This window comes from Stegodyphus dumicola, chromosome 1, assembly GCF_044657685.1.
Source record: "Stegodyphus dumicola isolate Sdum_Otavi_A_Nest chromosome 1, ASM4465768v1".
Classification (NCBI taxonomy): domain Eukaryota; kingdom Metazoa; phylum Arthropoda; class Arachnida; order Araneae; family Eresidae; genus Stegodyphus; species Stegodyphus dumicola.
The window spans coordinates 199,662,737-199,677,362 of NC_140768.1; the positions used below are offsets into that span (position 1 = coordinate 199,662,737).

Genomic DNA, 14,626 nt, shown 5'->3' on the forward strand with positions numbered 1-14,626 from the left:
GGAACTTTTGCACTGCTAACATAACTGCAAGTGCCTCTCTCTCAGTCGCGGAATAATTTCTTTGTGTTTGATTCAAAGTTCTAGTAAAAAATGCCACGGGCTGCTGATTTTGCGAAAGTACAGCTCCTACCGCATAATCCGAAGCATCCGCTGAAATTTCTAAATTCTCATCGTTCTCAGGAAATTTCAAAACAGGGGCTTGCGTTAATGCTTGCTTTAATTTTTCAAAAGCACTATTAGCTTCGGCCGTCCACGAGAATCTTGCCTTTTTCCTTTTTAATTTTAACAATGGTTCAGCAATAGCTGCAAAATCTTTTATAAAGGACCTATAATGTGAACAAAGTCCTAGAAAGGAAGACAGCTTCTTCGCCGTATTTGGCGGCGGATACTTTTGCACAGCGATTATTTTTGATTCGTCCGTCTCGATTCCTTTCTGAGATATTTTGTAACCTAAGTATTTTAATTCAGGGGCTGCAAATTTGCACTTTTCGACATTAACTTTTAGACCGGCCTCATTTAATAATGAAAACACCTGTCTTAAACCCTGTACATGTTGGTCCAGATTATCACTAGTAATAATGATATCGTCTAAATAAATAAATGTGTTCTTTCCTAGAACAGGCCTTAGCACAGTGTCCATACATCGCTGAAATGTTGCCGGTGCCCCTGAAAGGCCAAACGGCATACACAAGAATGCATAAGTGCCAGACTTCAATAATGGGTAACGGATATACTGGATATTTAGTCATGGAGTTTAATTTACGATAGTTAATTGCAAAACGCCACCTTTTCGGATGTGTTACTGGATAGTCATTATTTTTCTTACATAACACAACCGGGCTAGCATAACTACTTGAGATGGGCGTTATGATCTTTTTACGTAACATATCTCGAATGTGCCACTCTATAATTTTTTCTTTATTCTTATCTTATTCTTCTTTATTCTTATTATTTTTTCTTTGTTCTTACCCACTGCAAACAAGCAAACTCCTATGAAGACCATCTTAGACACGTGATGGAAGATGGGAATGCCTGGTGTTTAACAGTGGTAAACAGGCATATGTCCCAAGCCTTCCCCTATCTAGAAGCAGCAACTCCCTTTAGCCCCATGGGGCTACATCTTAGACAGCTGGCTCTGGAAATTATTAGTTGTCTTCCTAAAGATGCAGTTCAGGTCTACTAAGGTTCAGCTCTAATAAAGCAACACAACCCTGACACTTGCTCTGTCTTCAGGGGTGAGTTAATTGCAATTAATGTGGGGCTTGATGCTATCATGTCTTATGATTGTGATTTTGTGAAACTATGGATTTTATCAAATAGCCACAGTACATTACAACATCTTAGTGGCTGGTCCTCCACAAATGATGAAACCAGCATATGTATTCTGCTCAAACTGAGGAAGATGTCTCAGACCCACGATGTCCACCTCCAGTGGATCCCATCACATATTAACATTGGTGGTAATGAGGTCGCTGATAGACTGAGCAAAGAGTGTAGTGAGAATAAAACGGTCACTGGCTCTTCACTTACCTATACTCAAATGAAAGCTCAAGACTCAGTTTAGTATGGCATATTCCACCTATGCACCAATATTATACAAGAACATCCCCTGGCTTTCTGTTGGAAATCAAATGTGACCATGGCTTCCAGACAGCTCTGGCTAGACTAACAAGTGGCCGTCTTAAATGCCTTTCCTTTGATAGTGCCCCCCCAAACAAAAACCTTGTAAAAAATACTGTGACTATCCAGCTTCACCAGATCACATTCTGAGCTGCATCGGACATTCTAAGAGAGACTTAACATTCAATACCCTTAGCTGATCTGACATATGTCAGATCTTTTGAGTATAAGCAACAACATGTAAATGTTGCCTCTAAAAATTTTGAATTTCTAGGGTGCTTGCTTTTTATATATATATATATATATATATATATATTTTATTCCAGCCCTCTTGCTTCAATGCTGACATACATTGTGGTATAGTTCCAGCTTTCTCTGTTTTTTAAGTTCTGGGCTTTGAAAGGTTTTTATCAGAAAATGAGATATCTGATAATTTTGTCTGTGATAATTAGAAAAAATGCTTATCATTGTCTGCCATTAGGTAAATATGTATGTTTTTTGTGTGCTCTCCAAAAAGTAAACTATAGACATATTTTTTTAATATTTCTCTTTGATTTAAAACTTTATTTTATGCATATTTTTATGAATTGTATTTTCAAGATAAATAATAATATTTGGTACTTTTGATTATCTGCCTTCCCCTGCCAAAAATTCAACAACCATGTTCTGCCAAGCTAAGGTGCAAGAGACAACTGATATTTTCACAAATGAGTCACTTTAAGAATTGTGAAAATAGCAACCAATTAACAAAATTTAAAAATCCAAGAAACAGCCATAGTAAAACACTTTACCTTTTTTCTCCCATTGTTCTTTCCATGTACACAGCAATCTGTTTTAACTTTCGCGAAACATTAAACAGTTGCAGAAATTCAGCATCATGCATAACTTGGCACTGAGCACACTGTTAGTTCTCCCCATGTACACAGAGATCTGTTTTTGTAAAAAAAAAAAAAAAAAAAGATAGAGAGAATTGTACATATTTCACATTGTGCATACTGTTATTTTCCCATGCACACAGTGGTCTGTTTTCACTTAAAAAATATCAGAGAATTGTACAAATTTGGCATCGGTATACAAATTTTTATCCATAAAATTGGGTCATTTACTAAACACATCATCATGGAATGCAAGTTTTCGCATTCTCTATGTTAACCAAACTGCCATATTTTTGAAGAAATGCAATTCTTTCTTCTTCAGCTGGCAAACTCTACAGTTTCATTATGATTCCTTACAAGGAAAACAACTACACTCAGTGCAACAAAAACAAACATTAATGTTTGAATTTGAAGGTGCAAACATGGCTTCTATTACGTAATTAATCAACTACTGTTGATCGAAATTGTGAGAATCTGCTGACGTATGCAGGTTCTATTTATATAACTGATTTAATAAACAAGAACAAAATTCATTTACCTGTTCTGATGCATTGTTGAATCTGACGTGATGTTTCAACTGGCAATCTTCTTCACAGAAAAACCACAATTCTATTTCTTGACATCACATTTTATTTACATAAAACATTCAAAAGGAAAAAATTAATATTTAAATACATTTTCTTGTACAGCCATTAGAATGTTCCTCACAGCTTATAACTTCGGTTTCTAAATCCTCTTCAGTGGCATTGCCCTTAATCAATAAATCTAGTACCTCTGAATCATAAGATTTTAACTCAGCAGTTATCATTTGTAACTTCACAGTTTTATCTTTTAATACAGTTTTATCTGCTTGAGCATCTACTAATTTCGTTCTTTAGAATATTAACCGTTCTGGTGAAAGCACTGCTTGCTGTTGCATGTTTTTTCTTTATCATATCAACATTCATTTTTACTTTTAACTCCACTCAAATATTTTATCTTAAATCTTAAAGTAATCCTTTTAACATAATCTTATTTCCTCAATCCTTAATTGGATCTTACACATTAATATCTTTTAAATTAAAATTACCTTTAATCAAGAACATAAAACTTATATATTTTAAGCTGAAAATACTAAATACAGTACAAAGTCCGTAATCCGGACTCGTTGGGACTTCGGCGATTCTGGATTATAGATCAATTTAAATCTTGTAAGATGGCATACAGAAATTATACAATTAAAAATATGAAATCGTAATTTATGAAATAAAGAGCAATTATGATCTAAAGGGTGTCAAAATTTACAAAAAAAAGAGCTTAATATTTATTTGTTTACTGTATTAAACATTTCTTTCAATGTAAGTTGTTTAAGTTGCTTCGTTTTTTGTGCTAAACGTGCATGCGTAAACATTAAACGTGCATGCATAGCATTAAACACGCATGCATAAAGCATACAAAAAAAAGGTTTGAGGCTTTGAGGTCCGGATTATAGATCATTCCGGATAATGGACATCCAGATTACAGACCTTGTACTGTATCTATTTCTGTTCGACTTAAATATTAGCATGCTTTCATTCTTTAAAATGCATCTTCATAAAATAAACATATTTCAAGTACTTCCGTTTTCGAAAGCATAAATAACTAGTTCTTCTTTAGGACAACACATCCTAATGGCGGAAGCCAACTTTATTATATTATGTAATTAATCAACTACTGTTGATCGAAGTTGTCAGAATCCACTGACGTATGCAGGTTCTATTTATATAACTGATTTAAAAAACAAGAACAAAATTCATTTACCTGTTCTGATGCATTGTTGAATCTGAGGTGATGTTTCAGCTGGCAATCTTCTTTACAGAAAAACCACAATTCTATTTCTTGACATCACATTTTATTTACATATAACATTCAAAAAGAAAAAATTAATATTTAAATACATTTTCTTGTACAGCCTCTGTTTTTCTCTCATGGCTGTACGAAACAATTTATCCATCACACGGATTCAAAAACGAACTATCTACTGGTTACAGAAAAAGAATAAAAAAACAAGATTTTAATTTCTCTCACAAGTGGAACACCTTGCGCCCTCTAGTGAGAGAAAGACACAGATAAACATTTAACAGCCTTCAGTGGAAATCAACATTCATCTCCTGCACATGAGCATAACTGGCGTTAAATACACATTGCTGACATCATGAGTTGCCTATTTTGGTAACACAGCATGTTGCCTTGTAGATACTTTTCAGAGGGTTGGGTGTAGATATTCAGAATGCCTAACTTTAGGGGGGCATTGATTTAAATAAATTTTACACCTAAAGTGCTGCTTATTTCCATCATGTTTATTAATTCTTAAGCAAAATGATTTATTTCTTCTGTTTGTTTAATTCCATAATTTAATTTACTATGCAATTTTAGTAGGAAAATCCACATCTATCTGAATCCCAAATAATTAAGATTCAGCTTTAGGATGAATCTGTAAATGTAATACATTTTTTATCTCATTACTCATAAAAACCTTGCGATGAATTTTATGGTTAGTGTAGTGAAAGTTTCACAGGAATTTTTAAATAACTAATCTAAATGTTATCCAAATCAATATTTTATATATTTAACAGTAGGAAGATGTAACATCGGATGGCATTTTTAATGCTGAAATGACTTTATTATAAAATGAAAAATTGTTACAAGGTAGTTTTGATGAAGCTCAACTATTTTTAAAAGGTAATATTCAGAAAGTTCACGATGATTCACTGTATTACAAAATTATTAGTTCAAAAGAGCTTTGTCCCTAAGGGACTGTTGTTTACATTTTGTGAGGAATCACTCTGAATGTCCGTGTTACTTCTCAAACTGTTGCCACCAAATGTTATCGCCCTGCATTATATTTGAAGAAATTAAATAATGAAGAATCTGCATAAATGTATGTATGTTTCTTGCATTGTGTTAAAACAATGGTACCCAGAGCCATCAAATTCTGAATGATGTAATCCTACTGCAAATATGGGCATCTGGAAGACCTAATTTGAAATTTGGAATTTGTTTTATTATTGATTTCATGTTTTGTAAAACTTCAATGAATTTTTGATTAACAAACTCAAGGATGAAACCAGAACTAAAACATAATTTCTTTAAAGGCTGGAGGCAAAGATGGATTGGAATTAGGGTCGTTAACTGGAACAAAAAGGTTTTTCTTAATGTGAAATGCCTCTAGAAAATTCAGTTCACCTATGGAAGATGTTTTTTGAATAATTTTGGCTGCAGAAAAATTGAAAGTGTGATTTTCAGGCCAACAATGTTGGGCAACAGAAGACTTCTGTGTTTCCTTTTTTCTAACGTATGCCTCATGCTCCTTAACCTGCAATTTTAAGGCTCTCTTAGTTTGGCCAATGTAAATTAAACCACAATGGCAAGGAATCCTGTAAATACCCCAAGAATTCATATCTGGAATGGGATCCTTGAGTATGGAACTCGGAATAATATTGATGGGAGAATAAACAACCCAAAAGTTAAACTTTCTGCAAAATACATGCAACAAACTCAAGGATTTCAAAGCGAGCAATGGCAACGTTGTACAGAGAAAAAAAATTTTATCTCCAGTGCGTGAGACTGTGTATCAGAAATTCTAAAGATATGCTCAATTTAAAATTATTTTGCGATATTGCTCTTGAACTGAATTTTATGGTTTAAGTATGAAGAACATGATGTTCAATAAATAAAGGTAACACACAAAATGTTTAAAAAATACCCCTTTGGGCGTAATTTAAAATCTGAAATGTTTCAGATTTTCTTTTTACTATTTTTTAGTATTTATTTTCTTTCTTTTTTGTTTCTGTTGTCCTTTATCATTTTATTTATAAGTTCCAGATGTGACAACTAAAAATACAGATTCTTATTTTGAAAGTATTGCAGGAGACCTCTATGTCAGCTTGCTTTTGAGGCATTGTCTGATAGTGCCATTTATTAGAAAAGTGTGTTAACTTTACCACTTCTGTTGTGATGTTTTTGAACTTTTAAATAATTTTGGAAGTCGAACTAAAGTATATACAGCATAGAAAATACATAGTACACCACAAGGCAAAAATTCACTCAGTCACCACCAGGGATGGATTTACGTATAAACTGCCTTAACAAGTCTAAATCTGGCTGTGGTCACCACAGCCAATATACAGGTCTGTCTGGTGTAAACATTAGTTGGTCACCTAGTTTTTGCATTTCTATATGGTTTAGCAGTCTTAAGAATAAAACACTGAAAATTTATTTTTAAGAGTAAAAAAAAAAAAAAAAAATTTTTTTTTTTCCCCTTCCCTATGAAGCTAGAATTTTATTTACATTTCGTTATTTCAGGCTGATTTAAAAGTGGTAAATGATGCTAAAGGTGGAACTGTATATAAAGACCATTTACCGCTATTGGGTAAGTAATATGCCATTTATTTCTTTTAAATTTGTATTTTAAATGCTTTTGTGTCTGTTTTTAATCATTGTATTTTTTAATCATTTAAAAGTAATTTTTCTTTTTTAATTAGAAATTTTTCTGTATTGTCCTTTTGGCCTTTTCCTTTTGAGTAGTAAATTTATAAAACTTATATTTAAATTCATCTAAAAGGTTTCAAAGTTAAATTCTCTGAGCCAGTTCTAAGTTTCTAATAGTAACTAGTGGCAGTGTTGACTCACAGCTGAACTATGGAGAAGTTCAAATGGAATTTTTAATTTACAGGCAGTATATGTTATAGTGGTTTAAAAGATGTTTAGCAAGAAGCAGTAAAGTTTTGAATTAAGCCTATTCGAAATTATTGCAGAGATCTAAAATGGTTTATGCAACCTACTAAGATTCAGCATACTGCAGTGTTGTGATTTACTTTTATATAGTACAATCTATGGACAGGAAGTGTTTACAACTAAAGAAAATCAATGCAATTCTAAAATAATAATTTCAATAAATAACATGTTACAGTCAAAAGTCATTAATTTGGACACCCATAATCCGGACCTCAAAGCTACAAACTTTCTGCGCATGCGTCGTACTGACGCATGCGCATAGGCGTTTACGCATGCACGTAAGACCTTTACGGCTGCGCATATACATTTACGCATGCTTGTTTAATGTATAACGGATGGTATAAGCTAAAATTATCTAATTATCTATTTCAGTTAATGTTGCAGATTGTGTTGTTCCTTAATCTTCGACTTGGATCCGGCTTATTATTTTTTGCAGACTGTTAGAGCAATTTTATAAAAGTAAGCTTGAACTTTCGATTATGTCAAATAGAATTTCCGATGCTGGAGCTCCCAAAGGATCTACAAAGCGAAAGTATGTTTCGATGTCCATCAAACATAAAGTGGAATTGCTGCAAAAAATGGATAAAGGCATGAAGAAAGTGACAGAGAGGTTAGTGAAAACGAAAAAATTTCGATTGACAAGTTAGTCGGTATTCTCGGCACAGCAATTACAGGACTTGAACAGCGGAACTTTGTAACTGAACAAGAAATTATGTCTGTTTATATAGAATTAAAGAGAAAGTATTAGCACATAAAACTAAGCAACTTAAACAACTTACATTGAAAGAAATGTTTAATAAAGTAAACAAATAAATATTTAGCCCCCCCTTTTTTTTTTTTTTTTTTTTTTTTTTTTGTAAATTTTGATACCCTTTAGATCATAATTGTTCTTTATTTCATAAATTACGGTTTCATATTTTTAATTTTATAATTTCTGCATGCCATCTTACCAGATTTAAACTGATGATCTATAATCCGGAAAAATCGATAATCCGTAATCGCCAAAGTCCCAATGAGTCCGGATTAACGACGTTTGACTGTATTACAAATACTAAAACAATAATTTCAATAAATAAATGCATAAATTTATTAATTTATGTCCAAATAGGGCAATGATTTTGTTGTACATTATGTATACTATGGGGAATACACACTAAGACATAGCCTGTTGTAATAAACTACTTTAGGCTTAGAATATGATGACCTGTGGATCCCAACTACAATATTGTTCAGCCTGTTCAGGACTATACAAGGACCATCCCAGGGTGATTGTAGTTTAGGAGAAAGTCCTTTCTGTTGAATCGTATTCAATAACCATGTCCTGTAGTTCTCATGTCATATCAGGTTTTCATCTTTTCCATCACCAAGTTGACTGACTCGCCCTCATGCAAAATTGTGCATCACTTCAAACCGTGCTTGGAGATCTTGGATGTACTCCTCAGAAGATGAAGGTGCATCTAGAGGGTGACCCAACAACAGATTACAAGGCACACAAAGGTTCAAGACCAAAAGGCATCTGGGAAGGGTAATTTCAGATAGTCTCACAGACAGCACCATGATAGGCCATTAAGAACAGTGATAACTTCTATCAGTCCTTTCGGTTTCTTGAAATCATTAGCAGGAGGTTATTAATGAAATTTCTACCTCTACCATGCCACCTGAATTTGGATGTAAAGGAATCGTTCATGTTTTGTCTATGCAGAGTAGTTTGTCTTTAATTACAGCCAAGATAAAATTCCTTCCTTGATTGCAATGTAATTGAAGACGCACTTGAAATCTGGATATCCAATGTTGTATCATTACTTTTGCTACTGTGACAACCTCTTAATCAAGGATAAGATATGCTTCAAGCCACTTTATAAAGTAATCAGTGACAACAAGCATGTATTTTTTGTTTTTAGCAGACTGTGGCAGAGGTCCCAGCATATCCAGGTTTCTTTGTGACAATCCTTTCTGATGATAGTGATTTCATAATCCAGGAGTCTCTGTATCTGTCTGACTATTTGGCCTTATCAATTCTTGAAATTAAAGAGCCAGGCCAGTGACACATCTGTACGGAGCAGGAATTTTCTGCCGTAGAAGTCAATGGTGGAAATTTTCTGTAGCTTTAACTATGGCAAGCAATTCTTTTCTGGTGACACAGTAATTCCTCTCCAGTTTAGATAAACACTTGCTCCAACATGCTATGACATGCTTTTGACCATTTATTTCTTGGGACCAAACAGTATCAGCATTTTCATTGCTCGCATCTGCATCAAGAATAAATATTTTGTCAAGCTAAGGACATGTCAGGATTGTCACAGGTGTTAAATTCCACTTCAGTTTGTTAAATGTATGCTAACATTCTTTCGTCCACAAGAGCTTTTGCTTACTCTCTGTCAGTCTATGAAGGGGGTCTTGTGAAGGAAGAAAAAGTCCTCCACAAATCTCCTATAGTTAGGTATAAAACCTCAGGAAACTTCTCAGCTGATGAATGCTTTTAGGGTGTGTCCAGACTTTAACTGTTGACACTTTTTCTGGATACATGGACACACTTTTAGCAGACATGACTTGTCTGGGGCAAATCAGTTGCTGTCTTAACAATTTACATTTGGCGGGACTTAACTATAGATTGAGTCCCGCCAAATGTAAATTGTGGATAGATTGGCTTCCTTCAATTTTGGGAGCACCTTCCTGTTATTTTTAAATGTTCTTCAAAACTTTTCCTAATGATGATCATTCAGATATGTCACATAGGTTTTAGAGGAAAGCTGTCTCATCATGGTCTTCATGTGGCAATCTATTCTTGCCAGTCCATTACATAATCCAAATGGCATCACCTTGAGCAGCCAAAGTACTTGTTTGGTAGTAAATGTGGTTGTTTTTTCATTATCGGTATAAATCTGCCTGCTAATATCCAATCTTTAAATTAAGCAATGAAAACCACTTCCAGAAAGAGTGTTCAGAATGTGGTTAATTCTAGGAAGAATATAGCTGTTTCTACTTGTGACATTATTCAGCCAGTTGTGGAAAAACAAAATCTAGTTGAACCATCTTTCTTTTTTACCAAGACAATGAAAGAAGCCCAAGGACTTGCTAAAGGTATGGTAACATCGTAGAGACATTAGGATTTTTTTTGGGAAAAGCCGGAGAGATGAAAAATTAAAAACGCTTTCACCGGGAATCGAACCATGGACCTCTGGAATATCGGCCCAGTGTGCAGAACCACTACACCGCGAAGGCATGCTAGAAAAGTGGGAGAAATACCTTATATACTCCCCTTTTTAAAGAGCGACTGGGGTTTTCAGGGTACCCAATCGCCAAATTCTGGATGTGGAGAGTCATCATCCACAACCCTTTTAGTTCAGCCGCCACTGTAGAGACTATAGGATTTTTTAATAGCGGGCAAGATGAAAAATGAACAAATGCCTTCGCCGGGAATCGAAGCACGGACCTCTGGAATACTGGCCCAGCATGCAGAACCACTACGCCACGAAGGCATGCTAGCAAAGTGGGAGAAATACCTTATATATTCCCCTTTTTAAAGGGCGACTGGAATTTTCAGATGACCTAATTGCCAAATCCTGGGTGTGGAGAAACCTCATCCAATACCCTTTTAGTTCGGGCACGGCTGTGGAAACATTAGGATTTTGTGGAAGCAAGAGAGATTGAAAAATTAGCAGCTGCCTTCGCCGGGAATCGAACCACGGACCTCTGGAGTACTGGCCCAGTGTGCAGAACCACTACACCATGAAGGCATGCCAGGAAAGCAGGAGAAATACCTTATAACATCACTTTTTTTTTATGTCCTTTAAAAGTCTTCCTATCTCTTCCTGTTTAGCAGTCTTTATATATATCTTGATGTTGCTTGGTGGATGATCTCCCATGTCAAGTCTAAGCTGTGCTAAACTGGTTTGATTTATGTCAGAAGATGTGTGGGAGAAAACACCTTGAAATTCTTCAGTGACATGGCACTCTCTCTTCATCATGTAGTTGTGCATCCGCCAATAACTGCAATATTAGGCTCCGCAAAGGTGCAGAACTACTGGTTTGTTTAATGCAGATGACTGGAGTATATACTGCAACCACTTCACTTTTCCTAATGGCTTTCACCTTATCACTGTTGTTGGCAGCTCTTCCCAGGATGATGGTCCTTTAATAGGTCAACCTGTGTTGAGGCTAATAGTACTTCTTTTGGACTCTTAAAATTCTCGTTATGTGGTGCCAGGAATTTATGTTTTCAGCTATGGATCTTGGAAGTAAAAATTCCGTTCCTGCTGATACTGTTATATTATCATGAGCTATGGTTAAGTTGAGGGACTTAACTCCTTCATTTTTAATTCCAATCAAGGTTATGTCCTCAGAGGCAGAATGCAGTTCTTTATTCATAAAGTGCAAGAAAAAAATTGCATTTCCTTAGAAGTCTAATCCGAGTATGCAATGGCCTGTACTATCTGGCATATAAGCTGCATAATGGTAGGCGGCACATCCAGATATTATGTTAACATTTAACTTTCCATCAATGTCGATTTTATCCTGGGACATGGTCTGGAGGGTGATGAGTTTGCCTTCCAATTATTGAGCCTAATCGTTTTGGATATATTAATGATCATATTGCAAAGAACTATACTGATATGTCCAATGATGAAAAGTCCATTACTGCCACTACTCATTGCAGAAATATGAAGTGCTTTAAAATGAGACTTCTTATTATCTGGCAACCTTCGCTCTTTGAGAGTTGGCCAACAATTAGTTTCCCTCCTTGCTGAGAGCAGTTTTAGCTGGAAGCTAAGACTGCCTTGGTTTGTTCTGCAGTTCCTTTGTACATGACCTTCATCACCTCATTTCTGGCACTTTAGGATCAGTTTCTTGTCATTTTTATTCTGTTTGAAGGCATTAACTTGCCTGGTTAAATTGTCTAGATGAGCATTCACTTGATCCACTGGCTTCTGGACTGGAGCAGCTCTGACTGAGTAGCGGTCCCTGCGAGTTTGCTTGGTGAGCTGTCTCAAATTTCATGACGTACCTTAAACCACTTTTTTTAATCCTTTCTATGGGCTTTCTGTATCTCAGAATCCCAGATGCCATTGATGAAGTATTGCGGGACAGTATTTTCCTTGTTTCTGTTTTGGGAGTCCTAAAAAGTGAGATGAGACAGCCTTTCAGCATCTGTGCGAGCTCGTGGAGTGTTTCCATGAGCTTCTGTTGGTGAGATTTTTAACTGAAGCATGCTATAGTCTTTTAAGCACTTCTTCCCAAATCACAGATCTAGTGCACTAGACAGTGCTTTGAAGTCCTGCATCTTGTTTTCAGGAAGAGTTTGAAGGATGTCCACTGCGTCTGCTGTCAGAGAAGCGGCAAGATGAAAGGCTTTAGCTTCAGAATCACATCTATTTGCATTTGCTACTCTAGAGAACTGAGTCTTATACATTTGCCAGGAGGTGTTTCCATCTTTCTTGGTCTGCTTTCATATCTTCTTTAAATACTGCAGAGGTTGTCTCAGTTGCTCATCGACTGCTCTTGCTTCTGACATTCAATCTCACTTCTGACACCAAAAATTTCCATTCAGGTTTGTAATGGATTCTTTGTACAAAGAATGCATGATAGCTTGATAAAATTTATTTTTCCAAAAGTAACACTACAATTTTGGAACTTTTCACAAAAGTACTTATACAGTTCTTCTCAGTATCACGATCAGCAGTTATCACTTTAGGCTATTAAGAACGTAAAACACAATGCAGTGCAAGATGCATCTAAAAAGCGAAGCTCTCATGGAGATCTCTCAGTGCACCAAAATCAACTTTAAACTAAAAACTGACATGATCTCTGGTCTTATATAGTTTTCCTCAAGCCACTGAGAAATTTCCAATAAAATTTACTTGGCCCTGCAATCTTATTTTCTGGCAGAACTTTGCATTTTTGAAGCATTTCATGCTATATAATACAGGATATTCTACAATTTTACATATATACAAAATTCATAACAGTATGAAGTGAGATTTTTGAAGCTAAAGAATAGACAGAGTAAACTCCATGTTCTGCAAAGAAAACATGGGCCAGCTTTTGCAAATATTTCATTTTTCTTGATACTTGAAAATGTTTGGTTTGATTAGCTGGTTTGTGTTGTGAGAGAATCTTCTTTTGCACAATGCAAATATTTTGAAAAAGTTGTTAATTATATTCCAAATTTATCTAATTTTTGTTCCTACAGGCATTTTCTGTTCTGAATAAAATCTCACCTTAACCCTCTAAGCGGCAAGAATATTTTTTAAATATATCTAGAATATTCTATATTCTCCAGAATATTTTTTGTGATATCTGTAAGAAAGAATATAAAAAAAAAAAACAATTTGTTCCCATAGTAGTTTTGGGAAATTTGTGCTTTCTCAGCGAAAACCCTGGCCACTCAGAGTGTTAAGAAACACTAGTTTAAGAGCATTTCAGAAATTCAGAAGGGTATTGCAAATAGGGCATTCAATCAATAAATTTGAACGGGCAAATTCAGTAGCTGTATGGAAATTCTGAGAGATGTGTAGCATTAGAAGAATATGAAAAATGAAAGCATAGAGAAGGCTAAAAATCACAAAGCTCCTCTATTTCTAAATTTTTTTATTTTATTTTATTTTTATTTATTTATTTTTTTTTTAATTTTATGATCTGAGTGCTAAAATTATGTATGCACACTGTATATTATTTACAAAGACTTTATTTTTGTTGATTCTATTGCAGTAGGATCTTCACTATTTTGTTATCTTCAGATCTGAATTTCTTTTATCAGTCAAGTGCAAAATATTATATAGTTCAGGGGATCTGAACCAGGAGAGAATTTCATAGTTTCAGGGAGAAATGCAGTCATTTTTTTACTCACCTGTTAAATATTTAGTTTTAGTTTATTAATATGAAAAGCCTACGTTTATTGAACTTATGGTATTTATTTATATTTTTTGTACTTTTTCTTGGTTAATTTATAAAACATTAAAAAATATCCAAAATTTAATTTAATGCATATGTATTTTTTGAGTTTTGAAAAGAAGGGAATAGATGATCATCTAACAATGGTGAAAAGGATGTATGGGTCCAAAAAGGTTCAGAACCATTTTTATATTTGCGTTATGTATCATCTTCAGATACTTTATTTTTGCTAATTACAGGCAATTACTTTATGTTCATTATATTATTCTGTTCGGGGGGTGAGTAGAAAACTGCTGAGAATGCTACATTGACATGTGTAACAATTCTTTCATTTTTCTGCATGTATAGCTATTGTTGAACTGTTCATGTAAATATAATTTTCTACATACTTACTAAGTGAAAAAATGTTAAAAGATGTAAATGAAGAATAGATTGACTTTATTTTTTGCAACACAAATATCTTTTCGGCTTGTATTTTAATTGCT

The 14,626-nt window shown here is 34.6% G+C and overlaps 1 protein-coding gene across 1 annotated transcript in view; it reads left to right on the forward strand.

The window, feature by feature from the left end:
* Nucleotides 1-14,626, forward strand: part of mib1 (E3 ubiquitin-protein ligase mind bomb 1) — a 251,283-nt gene that overhangs the window by 61,103 nt on the left and 175,554 nt on the right. Inside the window, exon 4 of the mRNA XM_085824668.1 lies at nucleotides 6,819-6,885. Coding sequence (XP_085680794.1) covers nucleotides 6,819-6,885 — 67 coding nt within the window. The remainder of the gene's footprint in view (nucleotides 1-6,818; nucleotides 6,886-14,626) is intronic.